This window comes from Cheilinus undulatus, linkage group 20, assembly GCF_018320785.1.
Source record: "Cheilinus undulatus linkage group 20, ASM1832078v1, whole genome shotgun sequence".
NCBI classification, from domain to species: Eukaryota; Metazoa; Chordata; class Actinopteri; order Labriformes; family Labridae; genus Cheilinus; species Cheilinus undulatus.
In genome coordinates, this window is record NC_054884.1 from 39552709 (window position 1) to 39574822 (window position 22114).

The 22114-nt window shown below is 40.5% G+C and overlaps 1 protein-coding gene across 1 annotated transcript in view; it reads left to right on the forward strand.

Moving 5' to 3' along the window:
- LOC121528566 (glutamate receptor ionotropic, delta-1-like) overlaps positions 1–22114 on the forward strand; it is a 939907-nt gene that overhangs the window by 651642 nt on the left and 266151 nt on the right. The window contains exon 4 of the mRNA XM_041816077.1: positions 8661–8866. Within this exon, the coding sequence (XP_041672011.1) occupies positions 8661–8866 (206 nt within the window). The remainder of the gene's footprint in view (positions 1–8660; positions 8867–22114) is intronic.

A 22114-nucleotide genomic window follows, 5' to 3' on the forward strand; every position in this document is an offset into this window, starting at 1 on the left:
ATTAACCACTTTTTTACCACATTTTACTGCCATTTCAACCACATTTCACCATTTGATATGCTCATTATTACCAGTTTAACCCATTTTTTCCAATTTTTCTGTCTTTGTTAACCCTTTTTGCAAGTTTATATCAATTTTTCATCCCATTTCACCAAACTTTCTGCCCATTTATTCTAATTCAGAGTCATTTCAGCCAACTCTTTATTCCCCTTACCACTATCTATGCCCATTTTTGCCACTTTAACCAATTTTTGCCACTTTTTGCTTATTTTATCACATTTTTGCCACTTCTAACCAATTCCTGCCACTTTTAAAATCCAAGTTTACCACCTTTTCTACCATTTTTTGCTATTATTAACCTCCAGCCATTTTTTTTTTAAATAAGGGAATTGAACCCATTTTTAAGGAGGCTATCTACCACAGTAATGAATGAAAAAATATACTTGTGTCTTTGGTAAGAGTGGTTATTTTTCAGGTTAAAGCCCCCCCCATGGTCGGCCTTGTCTCCACATGACTATTCTAGAGTGTTCATGGCTGGGTTCAACCACCTTCAGGTCCAGAGGGGGTCCCCGGTCTCTGGCATCTTTATTTTGGGGTCCTGGGGTTGAGAACCACTCTTCTACAGATATTTCCCATCAGCAGATTTCTGTATGAACTGAGAGAGCTACAATCTCCTGGTTAATAAGTACAGTGATGCATGCTGGGAGTTCAGATTCTCTCTCTACTATCTGAGCTGAATTTTAAAGAGTAGAATTTTTTCTGAAGTTAAAGAGCAGTGATGTGCTACTGGAGTCCAGACTCTTGGCCTTATTTAAACAACTTACATCGACTTGAATTCAGACATTCGAGGCTTGGAAGCTGCGTCAGAATCAAAACATGGACAGGGAGAGTCAGATGGATTTTTAAAAACATGCTGAATGTTTTTCAGAGTATTTTTGTAGAGTTTGTCCCAGTTAATGTGGACATTAGCCTTGCTACCAGTTAATCAGTTAGCCTGATACTTACTACCCGAAGTCAACGTCATCCAGTAGTATCAAAAACAGCAAAAAAAAAAAACAACTCTAAATGTCACATTTGTTTAAAAATGGACAAATCATAGACACTTTTAGAACAGAACCACTGATTTCACTCTCATAGTCTTCAGGAGGGAAGCAGCTACATGTAGGGGAAGCTGCTTTTCACAATAAAAGCCCCCAGGGCATATTCCTGGTTATTCAGTAAGCTTTCTGACGTGCAGGAGGCGCTATGCATTCTGGGTGTCTGTGATCCAGCTTACCATGTCAGAGCTGGGTTTGGATCCTTCTTCTACCTTGGATGAACTAAGAAACATTTCTGATCAACTTTAACAAGCGTCAGAGTCGGAAAATTTCTGCCTTCCTTACAACCTGTCCATTACACCAGCAGGGACTGTAATGGTGCTGCATTCAAATGCATGTTTGTTAAAATGGAGTTAGCCCCCATTTTACAGCGGTAACATCCTCCACTCTCTGAAGGATTCTTTGGGAATTTGTGCCCATTCATTCTGTAGATCAGTGGTTCTCCAACGGTGTGGCGAGGCACACTGGCGTGCCCTGAGACCAGTCTAGGTGTGCCTTGGGAATCTGGCTGGACCCCTGAAAACGCCAGAGAATGGACCCTCCCCAGCTGTGATTTACTGATGAGTGTGTGTGTTGGATCAGTAGCATTGGTGCTAGCATCCTGGCTAACAGTTACCTCATTGGACAAGCTATTATTGAGTTGAAATTGGTGTTGAAATGATCATTATTCATGCTACTTTTGACCAAGTCAACCAGTTTTTCTACCCATTTTGCCTCTAATTTTGTCAACTTAAACCATTTTTGCTGCTTTTTGGCAGTTTTGCAATTTTTTTGAAATACTTTTGACCCATTTTTTTCAACTTTTCTGGAACTTTTTTCTACATTTAACCTGTTTTTGCTACCTTTTTGAGGGTTTTTTGCCTACTTTTGCAATTATTTGGACATCTGTTTGCCATTTTTTCATCACTTTTTACCACATTTTAGCAACTTTAACCCTTTTTTGCCACTTTTCTGCCACTTGTGCCTGCCCCAAACTGTTGCCACACAGTTGGAAGCATAGTATTGTCCAGAATGTCTTGGTCTGCTGAGTCATCCGACGTGTGGTCTTAGACTTGGTGATGTGAGACTTGCATGCAGCTGATCAGCCATGGAAACCCATTATGAAGCTCCAGCTGCAGTTTTAGTGCTTACATTAATGCCAGTGGAAGTTCAGAACTCCCTGGCTATGGAATCAGCAGAGCGTTGGCAACCTTTACTCATCATGAACCTCAGCAGTCGTCTATGATTTTGCTGAGCTGCTGTTGCTCCTAAACTCTTCCACTTTCTGCTACTATCACTACAGTTGACTGTGGAATATCCAGCAGGGATGATTTTCCCCAACAGTCTTTTTTCAAAGGTGGCATCATCACAGCACCACGCTTGAAGTCACTGAACTCTTCAGAACGACCCGTTTAGTATCGCAGATGTTACTGGATGGATGGGTGATACTTTTATACACCTTTTGCAATAGTGGCCAGTACCTTTGTTCTTATCATCAGGGTTCAGGATAGCATTTTGGTAAATGTGTCTTTTGGGCTGGCCTGGAGATTACAAATTTGGCTACCAAGTTCTTGTCGAGGTTAAATGTGTAAGCTAAATCCCATCTTCCTCCTGTTTGGATCAGTCTTCTCCACGTGGATTGGCATGTTAGGGCAGCAGCTACTGACAATAGAGCAGGCATGAATCTCAAAAGGAGTGCTGCTTCTTGCACCAACCACAGACAGGTTGGAGTGCATGCAGTGCGACTGCAACGATTGGCTGGGCAGGGAGCGGTTCGCTCTGCAATGTGCTCCACATGCAGATCACAGCACAGACAAAGACGGCGACACTTTTTATTAAATTCATTTTAGAAGTTCAACATTTTAGGTCATCTTGGTCACAATTTCACACTGCAGAGGTGGTGGGTGCTCCTGTGCCTGGACCAGTTGGGAACCACTGCTCTTGGTCGCTTATAGTTCTTTTGCACTTGCCAGTGCGCTGTTTCGTTGGAAATTTCCTGCCATCATTCCTCTTGTTTCCATCTGCACCGATCATTCCTTCCCATCATAACCTTTATAAATAATAATAATAATCATAATATCTTGAATTTATATGGGTAACACCTCTGATTTTCTGTAACAAACTGTAGGAGTCAGACAGGAAATTCAACATGCTAGACTTTCTGTATTTGGGTTGTCTCATGTGAGACTTAGATTTTTCTCTACAGGTGAGAAAACATTGATTTTGGGGGCTGACTGGTGCTAAAAGCCAAAGACTGCTGAGTCAGTCTATAATAGTACCCATAATATGTAGACCAGTGATGGTCAACATGTGGTTCTGGAGCCACATGTGGCTCTTTGATGTCTTAATTTTAATTTTTATTCCCCAGAAAACCTTAAAAGGAAACTTTGTTTCCCTTTTCACAATTTTTTGCTACCTTTTGCCATTATATGCTACTTGTTTCCTATTATTTGGCAATTATTGCCACTTCTTCTTGCAACTTTTTTTTTTTTAAATTGTTGCCACTTTTATCCAATTTTTCCCATTTTTGCCACTTTTCACCCATATAAGCTACCTTTGCCATTAAATACCTTGTTTCCTGTTTTTTTGGCCCATTTTTGCCACTTTTTCCCATTTTGCCCTTTTTCACCACTTTTCACCTATTTAAGCAACCTTTTGCCATTAATTAGCACTGGGTTTCTTATTTTTTGCCCATTTTTGCCACTTTATTGCAACTTTTTACCCATTTTTGACCCTTTTCACCACTTTCCACCCATTTTTTCCAGTAAATACCACTTGTTTCATATTTTTTTTGCCCATTTTTACCACTTCCATCCAATTTTTGCCCTTTTTCACCATTTTTTTAAAGGTTTATTTTTGGGCATTTTGTACCTTTATTTGATAGAGGAGAGGACAGTGGATAGAGTCGGAAACGGGGAAGAGAGCGGGGAGAAACATGCGGTAAGGGGCCTCAGGCCAGATTTGAACCTGGGCCGCCCGCATACATGGGGTGCACACCTTATCCATTCTGCCACCTGCGCCCCCTTTTTCACCGTGTTTTACCCATTAAAGCTACCTTTTGCCATAAAATACCACTTGTTTCCTAAATTTTGCCCATTATTGCCACTTCTTTTTGCATCTTTTTTTTTAAATTGTTGCCACTTTTATCCAATTTTTTTTCCCCATTTTTGCCACTTTTCACCCATTTAACCATTAAATACCACTTGTTTCCTATTTTTTTTTTTGCCAATTTTTGCCACTTATTTTTTCCATTTTGTTCCCCCATTTTCTCCCTTTTTCACCACTTTTCACCCATTTAAGCCACCTTTTGCCATTAAATACCACTTACTTTCTATTGTTTGCCCATTTTTGTCACTCTGGACTGCTTTTTGCCCCTTTAGGTCCATTTCTACTAATTTTTTGCCACTTTTGGACCATCTTTGCCACCTTTGATTTATTTTTAATGCTACTTAGACCATTTTTGCCTATTTCCCCACTTAGATTGTGGCTCTTGTAAAGGTATTTTTCAAAAAATTGGCTCTGTGGTTAAGCAGGGTTGAGTAATGCTGATGTAGTCTGGTTTGGTGATTTTGATGCTTCTTACCAAATTAGAAAGATTGACGTGTTGACAAATGATATCTGAGCATCTGTTTGTTTTTGACTGAGCAGCAGATTTTGCCATTTAAAAAATTCTGCTTGGATAAATTGATGAACGAGTCCCACAGCTTCATCTCAAGCGCTGCTTTGAAATCAGCTGGGAGCTGTGACTCTCAGAGCTCAGGATTTTACATTCTCTCATGAAGTTTCCCAATTGTTCTACTGAAGTCAGCGACCGTGCCTCCTCCTCCAATTTACTGTAGACGAAGAGAGCCTTACAGGCAGACGAATGTGAAGAAACACTGAGAAATCAGGATGATAACATGAAACACCAGGGGATTAAAAAAGTAAGGTGGAGAGGCATTTGGAGTCAGTCAGGTTTTTGGTACAAGCCAGCTGTCAGTGCTAATAGAAGGAGAACGATGGAGGGAGAGGGAAAAGAAAGGAGAGATGTTCGGGCCAAACAAGCTGTCACCAGCTATAACAGAGCAGAACGTCATGCAGCTGCCTCGTCTGGATGTCAGAATGAAAAAGTTCTGTGGCAGTTTGGAGGAAAGTCTAAATGCTGCTCTGACATAGATAGATGCTGCCTGGGTTGGAGGTATCGCCAAAGGTTTCTGAAGAGTGGAGATGATCGTCTCTGCTATTTCGGCTCAGGACGAGTCAGCTCTGATGACGACCTACAGAAAGCTCTTATTTTTCTCTCTGCAGTATTTGGTTGGATTTATGGGTCTGGAAATAAGTTTACAGTACACTCAGAGTCTGCAGACAAGCGAGAAACTTCTACACAGACTTTGACGTGCTCTGGAGAGTAATTTACAAGAGTGACAGCATGCATCAATTAGCTTTTAGTCATTTTTTCTGCATGAGAGATAGGTGATGTCATCTGACTTTAGCAATGAAGGTTATACTAAACATCCTTTAGTACAAGCTGTAATGCTAACATATGCTAGAAACACATTCAGATATACAATAATGGGGTAATAGGAAGCTACAGTGGGGGTTCAAGAGGTCTGGATATGGACTCTAGGCCTTGACATAGCATCCATCCATGCATCCAACCATACATCTATGCATCCATCCATCCATGCATCCATCCATCCACACACCCATCCATCCATGCATCCAGGCATCCATCCATCCATCCATCCATCCTTCCATGCATCCATCCAGGCATCCATCAAGGCATCGATCCATCCATCCATCCATCCATGCATCCATCCATCCATCCAACCATCCATGCATCCATCCATCCATCCATCCATCCATCCATCCATCCATCCATCCTTCCATTCATTCATCCATCAATGCATCCATCCATCTAATCATCCATCCATCCATCCTTCCATGCATCCATCCATGCATCCATCCATGCATCCATCCATCCATCCATCCATCCATCCATCCTTCAATTCATTCATCCATCAATGCATCCATCCATCTAATCATCCATCCATCCATCCTTCCATGCATCCATCCATGCATCCATCCATTCATCCATCCATCCATCCATCCATCCATCCTTCAATTCATTCATCCATCAATGCATCCATCCATCTAATCATCCATCCATCCATCCATCCATCCATCCATCCATCCATGCATCCATCCATCCATCCATCCATCCATGCATCCATCCATCCTTCAATTCATTCATCCATCCATCCATCCATCCATGCATCCATCCATCCAACCATCCATGCATCCATCCATCCATCCATCCATCCATCCATCCATCCATCCATCCTTCAATTCATTCATCCATCAAGGCATCGATCCATCCATCCATCCATCCATGCATCCATCCATCCATCCAACCATCCATCCATCCATCCATCCATCCATCCATCCATCCATCCATCCTTCCATTCATTCATCCATCAATGCATCCATCCATCTAATCATCCATCCATCCATCCTTCCATGCATCCATCCATGCATCCATCCATGCATCCATCCATCCATCCATCCATCCATCCTTCAATTCATTCATCCATCAATGCATCCATCCATCTAATCATCCATCCATCCATCCTTCCATGCATCCATCCATGCATCCATCCATTCATCCATCCATCCATCCATCCATCCATCCTTCAATTCATTCATCCATCAATGCATCCATCCATCTAATCATCCATCCATCCATCCATCCATCCATCCATCCATCCATGCATCCATCCATCCTTCCATTCATTCATCCATCAATGCATCCATCCATCTAATCATCCATCCATCCATCCATCCATCCATCCATCCATCCATCCATCCATCCATCCATGCATCCATCCATCCTTCAATTCATTCATCCATCAATGCATCCATCCATCTAATCATCCATCCATCCATGCATCCATCCATCCATCCGTCCATCCATCCATCCATCCATCCATCCATTCATCCATCAATCCATGCATCCATCCATCCATCCATCCATCCATCCGTCCGTCCATCCATCCATCCATCCATCCATCCAGCACCTGCGTCTTGATCAGATACCTGAACCACAACAACTGGATCTTTTCAGTGCATTTGCATCTTAGATCCACGAGCTTCCTCTGGATGTCAGATGTCTGAACCTTCCACCCTAAGGCTGAGCTGAGTCTGAAGGGAATTCTTAAGTAGATTGGAAAGGAATGTAGATGGAAGTTGAAAAATCAGCAGACATTTTGGCCATTCCATCCATCTTTTTATCTATGCTGCTCATCCCGTTCGGGGTCGCAGGGGCATTGGAGCCTATCCCAGCTGTTATTGTATGAGAGGCAGGGTACACTCTGGACTGGTCAGTCACACGGCTGCCATGTAGAGACAGACAACCAGGCACACTCACACTCACGGGCATTTTAGAGTCACCAATTAACCTAACGAGCACGTATTTGGTGGTGGGAGTACCAGGAGAGACCCCACACATGCACGGGGAGAACATACAAGCTCCACACAGAAAGGCAGCAGTTCTAACCCCCTGTGCCCTGCGCTGCCATGCAGTCCCTGTTGTGGACAAATCTGCAATGTATTTGACTTACTCGCATAAGCATAATATTACATGTTGTTAATGTTTAAATATTTTCTCCCATCTTCAAGCATTCCTAAGAGTTTTCTTTTAAATCTTCAATGGTTGAATTTCAATAAGAGCCAAATCCAAAGAAGGTATTTTTTAAATCAACCTTAGGTTTAGGAAAGAGGATGAAAAACCTCCTGGATTGTGACGTAGATACCTGCAGACACAACTTTTAACTGTGCTGAAGGGACCAAATCAAGGTCATAGTTTCACTGAAAAGACCTGTCCATGACGAAAACTTTACAGGAAGTAGCTATGGTTGCTATTAAAGCGGGCTCTCTGATTGGTGGGTCAGTGGACCAGTTAAAGAGCAAAAGGTTCTTCTTCCACGTGTCTCTTCTTGCTCTAGATTGTTCTTTAAGTACTGCCTCTTACTCACATACTTAGAGCAGCTACATATCACATGGTCCACACACATCTTCTTACCAAGCTTCACAGTTTTCACATGAATGCTCCAAATGAGGTGCAAAGATGAATTTATTTTGGTGTTCCCTTATCTACGTCTGCAGATGATGCACTTAGACAAAGGTTCAACTGCAGTGGGGTGAGAATATCTGCAGTAACATTTTGTTCCTGATCTTTATCATTTGTCTCCGTGGTCATTAAAGCATCTGAAATTAAATGCACATTTCTGTTCCAGTTTCTAAATTAGATACTCATATTTTGTGCTTGTTTTTGCAATCCAAGGCTGTTTTTATGAGATGTATTTCTTGAATTTTCATAAACCTTGTGTTTTTATCATGCAGTCAAGGGAATATCAATCACGCTGCTGTTGGGTTGTTTTGATAAGATCTCAATTTGTTTAACTTTTCATCAATTATAATTCTTTAATTATACCCTAAAGGGAATATTACTCCAGCTGGTGTTATTTAATTCATTACCAGAGCGATTTCCATTTGTTTTTGCAGATCATCTCTTCATATCTGACTCCCTTTCTTCTCCTTCTCCAGATATCCGCGGCCTGCAGGGATTTCTGGACCAGACGTCTCGTCAGGGCGTGGACGTGGCGCTGCAGAGAGTGGACAGGAACATCAGCAAAGTCTTCACCAACCTCTTCACCACCATGAGGACGGAGGAGCTCAATAAGTACAGGGACACGCTGCGCAGAGCCATCCTGCTGCTCAGCCCTCAAGGAGCGCACACGTTCATCCAGCAGGTTGGTGCGTTTTTCTACTTTACATCGAGGAGACGTGTCAGCTGATGTGTGGAGAGCGTGCATGTGATAGTCATGCAGAACCTGTGCATGTGTGGAACAAAGTTGTCTACATCAGCGGTTCTCAACCTTTTCAACAGGGGACCCCCCTGTACCTGAAAGTGGATCAACACAGCCATGCATGATCTAGAATAGTCATGTGCAGACAAGGCTGTCTATTAGGGGGGAAATAAAGGGGAGAGTTTTCTGGGACCCAGCAAAACTGGGGACCATGAAGGTCAGCAAAACCATGGTCCATTGTAAAGTTAAGCCATAGTATCTATACTTTACATTTAACCTTAAAAATGACCACTCTTATCAAAGAAATAAATATCTTTTTTAACCATTGGTGTAGCCTTCTTAAAAATTTAAATCCCTTTTGTTAAAAAAAATAAAATAAAAATTACAGTGGGTTAAAACTGTATTAAAATGGGTTAAAGTTGAGCAAAATTGGTATGAAGTGGCAATAAATTGCAAAAAAAAAAAAAATTTACAAAAAATGAAAAAAGGCAAAAATTGACATAATGGTAAAAAGGGGATTAACAAGTGGCTGCAATGGATTTAAAGTGTTAAAAATTGGTGGGAATTTGGTAAAATGGGATGAAAATTGATATAACCTTGCAAGAAAGGGTTAACTAAGGCAGAAAAATAGGCTGACTTTGGCAGAAAGTGGTTAAACTGGCAAAAATGAGCATATCAAATAATGAAATGTGGTTAAAAATGATTGAAAGGAGCAAAAATAGGTGTCAAAAGTGATTAATCAAAAGAGGCAACAGTAGGTGGAAAGTGGCATGATTTGGTTTAGAAGTGACAAAAACAGGCAGAAAGAAGTGGTGGAAATGGTTTAAAATGGAAAAAAATGGGTTGTAAGTGGCAAAACTGTGTTGAAATTGGCAAAATTGGTAGGAAAAATGTATGAAAACTGATTAAAATTGCAAAATAACAAAAAAAAAGGCAAAAAATGGGCATGAATAGCGGTAAAAGGGATTTATAAAGTGGCTGAAAATGCTTTAAATGGGCAAAAACATGTGGAAATTTAGTGAACTGGGATGAAAAATTGATATAAACTGTCAAAAAAGTGTTAACTAAGAAAGAACAAAAGACAACAATTGGTTAAACTGGCACAAATGGGCATATTAGATTATGAAATGTGGTTAAAATCGGAACAATGTGGCGTAAAAAGTGGTAAAATGGGGTTAAAAGTGGCAATAATGGGTCAACAGAGGCAAGGTTGAGAACCACTGGTCTACATAACAAATGAGTGCGCAGGGCAGCGTGCTTCGACAAGTATGAGTGTAAACAGAGCAGTATGTGGAAAACACATTAGTGGGATGAGTGGGAGTGTTGGGTTTAAGTGCAAATATGTTTCTAGTGAGAATATCAGCCTTCGTATGTAAGGACTTCATGAGGTGTGAATGCATTCACATTAAACTTACAAGTGCATTGATTGGAAAATGCATTCTGTAAACAAATGTGTTGAATTCCCAGCTTTACATGAAGGTCATTGCACATACACGGTATGCACAAATTAGTGGTGAAAATAAAGGAATATTTTCTATATGATGGACTTTGGAGGGTTTTTTGCATTATTCAATGTTATTTCCAAGCTAGTCGACCTTGATGAGCTTTTTTTTGTTATGCCGATGCTGCAGCTGGTTATAAAGTGGAAAAAGATACCAAATAAACTATCAAATAGGTGTTATAGAGCTAGAGGAATTGGTTGTTACGCTTTAACGTACAATTCTAATCTCATGAAACTGTGATAGATGGTGCATACCCATCATTTTATGTGTATTTGTATGTGTTGCGCCTCTTTTATCAAGCAAGGGTTATCATCTTTGGTATTTCTGCCTTAGATTTGCAAGGTGGATGTGATTGGAAGACACTTTTCCTCTCTGCTGCTCAATTTCCTGAGAGAGCGTGTTTATGAAACAAGAAAAGGAGTATGAGGAAAAAGAGAGATTGTGAAAGCGATGCATGGAGGTAACAGGGAAATGGATATGTGTGAGCACAGAGTGATTGATCGTTTGTGGAAAAGGAAGTAGTCGGTGCATATAAGGGACGAGTGCAGACAGAGGGAATGCATGATTGGTAAGAGGGAATAGAAACAAGGAAGTTGATGTGAATGGTGATCAGCCCTTTTCTAGACCAGCCTCATATTCTCTGTTGGATTGAGGTCTGGGCTTCGACTCAGCTACTCTAGAACATTCCCTGTGCCGTCTTCAGACCATTTCTATTGCAGAATAAATTTACTCCCAAGCCATTGATATCTGTCAGACTGAAAAAGATTTAGCCGCATGCATTTTTCCCTCTACCTTTACAAGCTGCTTCAGGCTGCTGAGAAGCATCCCCACAGCGTGATGCTGCCACCACTGTGCTTCACAGTGGGGATGTGCAGTGTCAAAAAGCTCCATTCTGGTCTTATCAGACCAAAGGACTTTCTTCCTCTTGACCATGGAGTCTCCCTCATGCTTTCTGGTGAACTCTAGTCCAGATTGAATCTGAGTTTTCTCCATCAGTGTCTTTCTCTTTGCCACTCTCCCATAAAGCTCTGACTGCTGAAGAACCAAGCCAACAGTTGTTGTCTGCAGAGTCTCTCCATCTCAGCTGCTGAAGCTTGGAGCTCCTTCAGAGTAGTCATAGGTGTCTTGGTGTCCTCTCTCACTAGTCTCCTTCTTGCACGCCCACTCAGTTTGTGAGGACGGTCTGATCTAGGCAGATTTACACGTGACATATTCCTTCATTTCTTCATGATGGATTTAACTGAACTCTGGGGGATGTTCAGAGACCTGGAAATGTTTTTGTATCCATCCCCTGACTTAGACTTTTCAACAACCTGTTCTTTGAATACTTCGGAGTGTTCCTTTGTCTTCGTGGTGTAATGGTAGCTATGAATACTGATTCACCAGTGACCGAGTGTTTATGAATTTTTGAATTTTTTTTTTACCATGATTGATTTGTAAAATATCCCAACAACAAGGCTGAATACTTTCATGGACACTGTAGGTCATCAGTTTAGTCAGCCACTCTTTCACCAAACTTATTTTATGTCCAAAATGATACTAAACTACATTTCTATCTCCTGTTGCCTCCACTGGTTTTCTGCCTCTATAATGCTCTAGCAACTGTGACAGAATCAGGATGTCTCCTTCAAGTATAGATCCAGTCAAGGTAAATATAGGACAGTGATACTCGACGCGTGCCTCTTTTGGGATGATTTGTGGCTCTTTATTGTCTTTCTTTGAAACATTAACCTTTAAAGGTCAACTTTAATCTCAGAAATTAATCAGTTTGTTTCCCACTCTTGTACAGTCGTAAGCCTTTATTTTTTTGTTTGTATATTTCTATTGACCTTACTTGAAATTTTTGCCCCTTTTCACCATTTTTTTCTTTGTTGTCCTGCTTCTTGCTATTTGCAACTTCTTCCACTTTTTTGCCATGTTTTGCCCCTTCTCACCCACTTAAGCTGCCTTTTTCCATTGAAGGCCACTTTTTTTTTCTTCCATTTTCACACTTTTGTTCATTTTAGTCTCGTTGCAATCATTTCTTGCCACAATTTTGCCACCATTTCTTCTTATTTTTGCCACTTTTGTCCATTTTAGTGTCTTTGTAATCATTTTTTGCCACATTTTTTCATTATTTGACCATTTTTGCCACCTATAACTAATTTTTTAAATCAATTTTGCCGCTTTTTCTCCTTATCTTTGCCAAGTTTCATTCACTTTTTGCCACGGTTTTGCGATTTTTTGACCATGTTGCCACTTTTGCCCATTTCGGTCTTGTTGCACTCTTTTTTTTTTTCCTTTTTTTTTTTTGCCAAATTTTTACCATTTTTGACCAATTTTGCCACCTGTTACTCACCTTTTGTTAACAATTTTTGCCATTTCTTCCACATTTAGCCAATGCCTTTTTCCATTGAATGTCACTTTTTCCCCATTTTTGCCACTTAAGTCCATTTTAGTGTCTCTGTAATCGTTTTTTGCCACATTTTTACATTATTTTTGACCATTTTTGCCACCTGTAACTCATTTTTTTAATCAATGTTGCCACTTTTTCCTCCTCATTTTTAATTTTCACCCATTTTTTACCATTTCTTTGCCATTTTTTGACCATTTTTCCACTTTTGCCCATTTCAGTCTCTTTTCACTCTTTTTTGCCACATTTTTACCATTTTGACCAATTTTGCCGCCTGTAACTCACTTTTTGTTAACAGTTTTGTCAGTTTTGCCTCATTTATCTTGCTTTTTGCTATGTTCAATTTTTTACCCCTTTTTGGCATTTTTTGCTGCTTCTTGCACATTTAAGATGCCTTGCCACTGAATGCCACTTTTTGACCATTTTTGCCACCTGTAACTCATTTTTTAATCAACTGTTCCACTTTTTCCTCCTCATTTTTGCCAATTTTCACCCATTTTTTACCATTTCTTTGCCATTTTTGACCATTTTTGCCACTTTTGCCCATTATAGTAACTCATTTTTACCCGTTTTACTATTTTTTGACCATTTTTGCCACCTGTAACTTATTTTTAATCAACCATTTCACTACTTTAACTTATTTTTATTGCCACTTTAACCCATTTTCGCCACTTTTCACCACTTAGATTGTGGCTCTTGCAAAGGTATTATTTTAAAAAATTGTCTCTTGGGTTGAGCAGGGTTGAGTAACTCTGATTTCGGAGAACGCTGATTTTTAAAAGTCTTAAAAAAGAGCTTTAGAATTCCAGGGATGGAGAAATGACTCGTGTATTCAGGGAATGTGTGAGAAACAGGTGCAGGCATTTGTAAATAGAGAAGAAGTTCAAGCATAAGGACAGAAAAAAAGTTTATCACAGAGAGTTTAAAGAGCTGAGGTGAGTCAACCTGAAAATGCGTCTCTGTGTGTGTTTGTGTCCGTCCTCTCGCTGCTGAACACACTCGATCACACACCATTCATCAGCCGGGGAGCGAGAGAGTGCCCAGGTGTGACTGACCACCTGGACTGACAGATGGAGCAGGCTGGTCCGCGCTCAAACACTCACACATCAGAACACAGACGCTCAGCCAGTAGGAGGCTGAATTTGCTTCTGTATTTATTAGATATGTCATTTTTCACTGCGACTCCTGTCCATGCATCACTCTGGTTTATGCGTGTTTGAGGCATGTGTGCATGATAATGCACTGAATTATTTACCTGCTCTGTGGCTGAAGCCCAAAAAAGCAGCATTAACATCCTCCCTTTTTGTTTGATCTATTTTAAAGCTGATATCAGTGGTTAAAGAACACAGAACTCTCTGGAACAAAAAGGTTTTTGTCACCCTAACACAGTTTCACTCTGCAGTTTTGTCCTTACATCACTTAGAAGCACTTTCTAGAAATTTGAGCATTTACAACACAAAGCTGGATAATTTTTGTGCCTTTTTTATTCTGAGCAGCTATTTCAAGAAGATCAAGGCACGGATGATGTCTGTAATGCACTGGAAAAGTTGAGAAAGCTTTTAAAGGACTTTTAAAGTCTGACATTTGACATCCTTTCACAGCCTATGACAGCATGTCGGCCACTCTCAGAGCCACGCTCTGTTGGCGTGAAGCAGGCCGTCTAAAGCTCATGGTACCAGGTCATTTCAATCAATCAATCGATATTTTTATAGAGTAAATGTTAAACCCACATTATCTACGGAGGCTGACAGAGAAAACTGTACTCTGTCATTTAAAAGGGTCCAACATTCATCCGCTATAAACTCAGCACTGAGCAGCATTTAGAAAAGTCACAGTGGCAAAGACAACCTTCTCCGTAACAGGAAGTACTGACGTACTCAAGACCACATGATCCAAGACCAAGACTCACCCGAGACCAGAGAGCACCAAGACCAAGACAAAACCAAGACTTTTGGGGGTCAGACAGCGTCAAGACCAAGACAAGCTGAGACCAAGACAAGAGCGAGACTTTTAGGGGCCGAGACCAAGACAAGACCGAGACTTTTGGGGGCCGAGACCAAGACAAAACCGAGACTTTTGGGGGCTAAGACCAAGACAAGACCAAGACTTTTGGGGGCCGGGACCAAGACAAGACTGAGACCATAGAAATCAATTTAAAAACATGAGAAGGTTGAACAGTGAAGGAGCATTCTCTCTTTAATTTGAGTTTTCTTTAATAAATTTAACAGGTAAAAAAACAAGATGTCTGCAACTCTTTCAAACACAACATGTAAAAATCTGAAATCTTAACAAAAATCTGTTCATCTAACTTCTTGTAAAACAAAACACCTGGTTAATGACCATGCCAGTTTGGTAAAAATGGTCATTTCCAGCAGCTTTTTGTGTAAGCCACATGGATAAGAGTGAAACACAGTGGACAATCACACCTTTAAAACATTTCCTCATGGTGTGATTGGCGTTATTCATGTTCTGGGGCATGATGACCCTAAAATAGCAGGAGCTTACTTTGTATGCATGGGCTGTGACTGTGTGTCTCATTGCAAATTTACATTGTGTGATTGGCAGAGTGACGGTGTGAGCGTAGGGCTGGCTGGGAGAAGGAGAGATTTCCCTGCATGGAAAAGCTTTTCTGTGTTCAGGTTTGTGATCCAGTGTGTTTGTGCTGCTGCGCTGGTGTTTGTGCATAATGATTTATTTATATAACTACGGTGTGGTTGTGTCTCTGACTTCTCCTCAGCTGCTCTCTGAGACTTTTGACCTCTGCTGCTCTCGCCTCATCCCTCGGCTCCTTTCTTACAAATATCAACCGCCAGGGTTGTGTCTGTGACTGTATATTTCTATATTTGTGTATTTGTCTGTGCAGTATTTTTTTTGTTTTTTAGGTTTCTCGTCCTGCCAGTCGCTGCATCGTCATGGCAGCAGCTTTAAGTATTAATGCAGCTCTCTCATCATCTCACTTCTAGGAACAGACGCATCTGTTTTTATACTTCTATTAACCTAACTGCACACCCACACACACACACACCCCCACACACCCACCCACCCACCCCCACCCACACACACACGCTTTGTTCACATAGAATAAAAGCCTCACCAGAGTAGAAGTACTACATGTAAACAGAAAATTCTGATGTTTCCAGAAATTTCTCTCAGAACAAAGGTGCTGCCTCATGTCAATTCTCATATCAGCGTCCATACACACCTTTTTTTCAAACACTGTCTGTTCTGGGTTACTGCTCACACTGAGCATGCCTGAAGGTCGACCTGCAGACCGTTATCATCCCAGTGTCTATCGACTAGAACAGGGGTGTCAAACTCAAGGCCCGGGGGCCAAATCCGGGCTGTGGTACAGTTACACCCGGCCTGCAAGGTCAATTCCTATTCTTAAAATAACTGGCCCTAAAATATGAACTCTGCAGATTTCCTCCAGTATAAAAATGTAAACCTAACCTTGATGATATGAAATATCCCAAAGTCATAAAAATGCGGAAAGATAAAGAATAAAATAAATAGATCAAAAGAAATGTGGAAAAACAACTTGATTTGTTTTATTATTTCATATTTTCAATTTTTGCATTTTACAATTATGACTTCTATCTATTATCTCTATCTATTTTGTTTCATATTTTGAACATTTTCAAATTGTTATTTTAACTTTTGTCTTATATTTGACCTTTTCAACTTATTATTTTGACTTTATATAGTATTTTGACCTTTTCAAATTATGATTGTGACTTTTATTCTCATATATCAAACTGTCAATTATTAATTTTTTCACTTTGTATATCAAATTTTGACCTTTTAGTTGATTATTTTCACTTTTTATCTAATAGTTTGACCTTTTCAATTCATTGTTTTGACCTTGATATCATATTTCGACATTTTAGGTGGATCATTTTCACTTTTAAGCCATATTTTTACCTTAGAAACATGATTGTGACTTCCTTTTTTATATGTATATTTGCGTATTTAAAGCATTATCTTAACATCCAAATTCGTGTTTTGACCTTTTGAACAAATACGTTTTTTTATTTCGTATTTTGAGCCTTTTAACTTATCATTTTGACTTTAACTCACAAACTGATTTATCATCATTGCTTTTTTCCCCATAATTCCTTACTGGCAAAAAATGAGGTTGACAGTGAAATGTGGACCCTCGGGTCGGACCTTAGTTCAGAATCCGGCCCCTGCTTTGGTTGAGTTTGACACCCCTGGTCTAGAAGAAGTGTGTAGGTGGACGAGGCAACTTTGTTGTTCTTAGTAAAAACTAGAATGAAAAAGGTAACAGAGAAAGAAAAAAATCAGTCCTGATTCCTTAAGATGTCATTCTGGAGAAAAAGTGTGGCACACGCCCTTTAAAAGACACATTCTATACATTGGCATAGCGGTGTCAGCACATATTTGATCAACTTCCATCTAATTGTTGTGACTCTCTTTGTCTGTAAAAGCTTGTAGAACATCAACCCTGAGGTGCACAGTCAAGCTCTACTCATCCTTTTCTCTAAGGGCTTTAAGTGTCACATATTATGCAAAATAGATTTTGTCAGGCTTTTCTAGCAAAACTGTGTGCCCCTGGCCTGTCAACAATCCCCCTCATTATCAGAAAAGTCCATCCCCCTCTCTTTCTCAACCTCTCAAATGTGCTGAAACAAGCCATTCTCAGATTTTCCCCTCATGATGTCATGTGGGGAGTTAGCCCCGCCCCCAGGTTCGGTTGGCCCTCCCCACTGTGTAGAAAGTCCCACCCTCCTCTCCTGATCCTCCTCGCATCTGAATTTTAGTTTTTTTGTACATTTTTAACTTTAGGCCGGCCACACACTAGACAATTTTTTAAAAATCTGAAATGACTTTTAAACGGTGGGAGACCACAGACTTCAGGACAATTTCCAAAGATTTTTTATCTTTAATCCTCTGAACGCACACTAGACGACTCAGCCAGACCATCAGATCACTGGAGACCACACACCTGCTGACCTGCCTACGACCTCGCGTGATCACGTGAAAAGAAAAAACAAAACATGGATGTCTGTCGATACCGTCTTGCTGTCTCTCCTCAACAGGCCGTCCTGGCGTGCGTTACAGGTGCAGCAACAATCATAAAACAAGGGAAAGACTCGGGATGAAATCCTGGCTGGAATTAAGTTAAAGTTGTGTTCATGGTTGTGAGCGGTGAAAGTACGTATGATCTGGCCGTGACGCTACCCGGTGTGCTCGCTCTCATTGGTTACTGTGGGTACTCCGTCAGTGGCACTGTGACCTACAATCGTAAATATCAAACGTGTTTGATATTTACAATTCGGGAGGCTACAACCCAATTTGGAGCAGTAAAACAATCGTGTTGACACCACACACATGCTACTACTCATACAAATAGTCGATTGCAACGAGGCTCCTCTCAGGATACGTCTCTACGATCGTCAGGGGAGGCAAATCTTGCCACAAATCGGGCTTAAAATCCTGTAGTGTGTGGCCGGCCTTACTGTGTTGTGAATTTGTGATTTAAAAAATGGGACATTTTTGAGTTTCTATAGTCAAATGTGTTACTTTTTGAACTTGCAAATAACATTTTTCTGCTGTTAAATTTCTTACTTTTTAAACTTTGATATTCTGGGGTCAGGTGGTCTAGTGGTTTGAGGTGCGCCCCATGTACGCAGTCGGCCAGGGTTCGAATCTGACCTGTTGCACTTTCCCGTCCCGTATCTCCCCATCTCTCTTGTCCTGTTTCTGATTCTATCCGATGTCCTTCACTGTCATTAAAGGTATAAAAAGCCCCAAAATAAATCTTAAAAAAAACCTCTGATATTCTGAGTTGGATTACTTATAAATATACAACTGTATAATCTCAAAAAGTGGGATTTTTCTTCCTGAAAATATTGACTTTTTTGCATAAAAATGAACAGATTGTCTTTATTTTTTCTTCTTTAGGTTGGCCTTGATACATTATGTTTCTATCTTTGGTTTTAAAACAAAATATTTGCCCGTCTAATGATGACAATATTAGAGCAGACAGGGTCCCGTCCCCCTTAGGGCTGCCTGGACCCTAGGCTGGGATCCACTGGTTTACTGTAAGCTGAATTTAACAAAGGTGAGCGGATGGATTCAGTGGGTGTGCACCATGCTCCAGAAATCCAGCAGACATGTGCAGGGCTTTATCTGTGCACTTTTAAATAAGAATTGAAAAACTGGAGCTAATGCATGTTTTTTAATTTTTAAAGGCAGACTCTAGTGGATGTTTGAGGACCTGTTTGAGGACCTGCAGCTATCTTGTTGGCATTCTGCATGTTTAGAAATATTTCCTGCCAAATGTTCAAACCAAATGAAGAGACAAAACCTTTTACCCCAAAGCCAAGTATCCGGTTAGAGACAGGAGGAAGCTGAAGTTGCCTGAGTGAAAACATTTATTCACAGTTTAAAGTTCCTCTCCAACATTGTGTCAAAGTCTTCCCATGTTTTTTATGTGAAGCAGTAGACCGTAACTCTGCAGCAGAGACAAATTCGCCCTCGGGGACAATAAACTGAACTCTCTCCATCTCTTTTGCTCTCTCATTTAGTTCCCCCCGTTCATCGTGCTGCTGCCAAAAAGCTTTTATCACACATCCGACACTTCTGCCTTCAGCTACAATCGACACGTTTGGTTTAATTTGCACATTTTATCCTTTTACTCGAGTCCTCCATATGCTTTAGAAAGTGTTCATTAACGTTTATTACATCTGCAGGAGAAGCAGATGGTGCACGGGAAGCCTGGGTGGTCAGATCTGGGGGTGATGCATGCTACGTCAATCAGATGTGCGTGAAAGGTGTAAATGCATGCATGTGGAGGGAGTTTTGATGCATTCATACCTTAGGCTTTAATTCAGCATGTGACAATAATACTCTCATGGATTGGCCTGTCTTTCTCTTCCTCTCTCGTCACATCAATCACTGCACTTATCGCTCAGGATGGAGTCGTTCTGTGTGATTCCTGCAGTATTATTCAGCTCCTCTGTGGTTTTCTCTGCAGGCAGTCACAGCTCTGTCTTTGCAAGCACAGTGGGAGGGCGTCGGTTTCAGCGTTACACTGACCTGTGTGGGGAAAAATAAGAGGCACTGAGAGAAAGAAGAGCAGAAATAAGCGAGTCAGAACATGCACTGCAGGGCGCCTCTTATCTGAGAGCCGAGCGTGAACAGGTGTGCTGAATGGATGTCCCCAGGTGTCAGCCGGCCGCTCTCTTTTCCTTTCTTCATCTCAAATGGTCAACGATGTTTTTCTGCTGCAGCTCTGTGAGGCCAGGAATCTGCAGCAGGTGGGAAACTGTATTCACAATGGAAATGTGCACAGTTGGCCGTCTAAACACTTCGAATCTGCTTCTTCAGAAGTCAGCACCAGACACACATTTTTAATCTTCTTTATCATTTAAGGCCAGCGTTTCTGGGCCAATCTGACATCTGAGCTTGTCTTTGAGGTTGAACTTCCTGCTGTTTCTCTTAAAAGTGGTAAAAGAGTGGGAAGTGTTAGCACAGAAATAATGTGTGTTGTGTGAGGCCTTAGGATAAAACGCTCATTAGCACCTAGAGCACTGATCATCAACTGGCGGCCCAGGGGCCATAGCAGGCCCCCCAAAGCTTCCTGTCTGGCCCGCAAAAGATCATTAAATCCAGAAAAGTAGGAAAGATTTTAAAAGTATCTTATGACTTTAAATGTCTTCAGCTGTTAAATCCAACCCACAAAAAATTAACATTGAAATAGTTTTAGAATATCTTACAATTTGATCTGTTTTTATGGAGATTTACTGTCATAATTAGTTTATATTTAAAAAGGGTTAAGGTTGGCAGAAGTGCTGCAAAAATGACCAGATAAAGTGGTGAAAAGAGGTTAAAATGAGGCAAAAATGGTAAGAGAGGAAAAAGGGCACAAAAGGTATCAAAAATTGGTCACAAATGACAAAAAATAGTGCAAGAAAGTAATGAAAAGGGGTTAAAAAGTGGCAAAATGGATAAAAGAGTGGCATAAAGGGGATAACAAATGCAAAAAAAGTGGTTAAAATCGGGTTAATATCTTTCAAAAATTGGGTTAAAGAGGCAAAAAGGGGCAAAAAATTTTAACAGTGATTTAAAAGAAAAAGAAAAAAATTGTTTTAAAGTTGCAAAAATAGTTTTAAAATGGAATGAAAAGGGGTTGAAAAGTGGCAACAATTGATAAAAGAGTGGTCACAACATGGAACAACATGCAGAAGAAGTGGTTCAAAGGGGTTAAAATCTTTCAAGAATTGGGTTAAAGAGGCAAAAAGGGGCAAAATATCACAAAATAGCAGGCAAAGGATTCAGAGGCAGACACACTCAAAAGGTTCAAGTCTGTTAAAGACAAGCAAGGTTCGGTACACAGGAGGTCAAAAACATAGGCAAAGGTATCCAAAACGGCAGGCAGTAACACGAGGAATCTCATTACAGAACTGGGTCTAAGTCACGGGGAATCTATCGGAAAATAAAGGCTCAAAAGTATGCACACAGGGTAACAAGACGACAATCAGCCGGGGATCAACAGGTGCAGCCACTCAGACAGTCAACACAGGTGAGACACATGAGGGTAATCAGGACACAGGGAAACAGGTAGGGATGGGCAGGAAGGAGTGATCTGGAAAAGAGACCCAAGGTAAGTAACCAAAATAAAACAGGAAATGACAAGACTAGAAACATGAGGGAAAAAGTAACTAAACTAACTCAACCCGGGGATGTGACTCAAAAAGTATCAACAATGACTTAAAAATGGGGAGAAATGGTTTTAAAGTTGCAAAAATTGTTGAAAAAATATAATGAAAAGGTTAAAAAGTGGCAAAAATAGAAAGGTGGCAAAACATGGATTAAAAAAAGTGTCACAAAGGAGATAAAACATGTAGGAAAAATTGTTCAAAAGGGGTCAAAATCGTATAAAAAATGGGTTAAAGAGGCAAAAGGGTATCAAAAAAGTATCAAAAAAGGGTTAAAAGTGTCAGAAATGGGTTATATTGGTGCTAAATGACAACTGGGGAGGGCCCATTCTCTGTGATTTTCAGGGGTCTGGCCGATTCTGTGGTCAGGTCTGTCTCCTTGTGTCCTGCTGCGTTATAGATAATAGGGATAGATCTCACTAGTGACTAAAAATGTTCTGTGTTTCTAAAGAAAATACAAATACTAATACAATAATATTTCAGTGAGACCAAAATATGTATTTAATGTTTGTGTATTTGAAAGTCCGGCCCCCAGAGTTTCTCTCGAGACTAAATCTGGCCTTGTGCAGATGTACTTGATGGACCCTGACCTAGAGGGTGAGACTTCACTGAA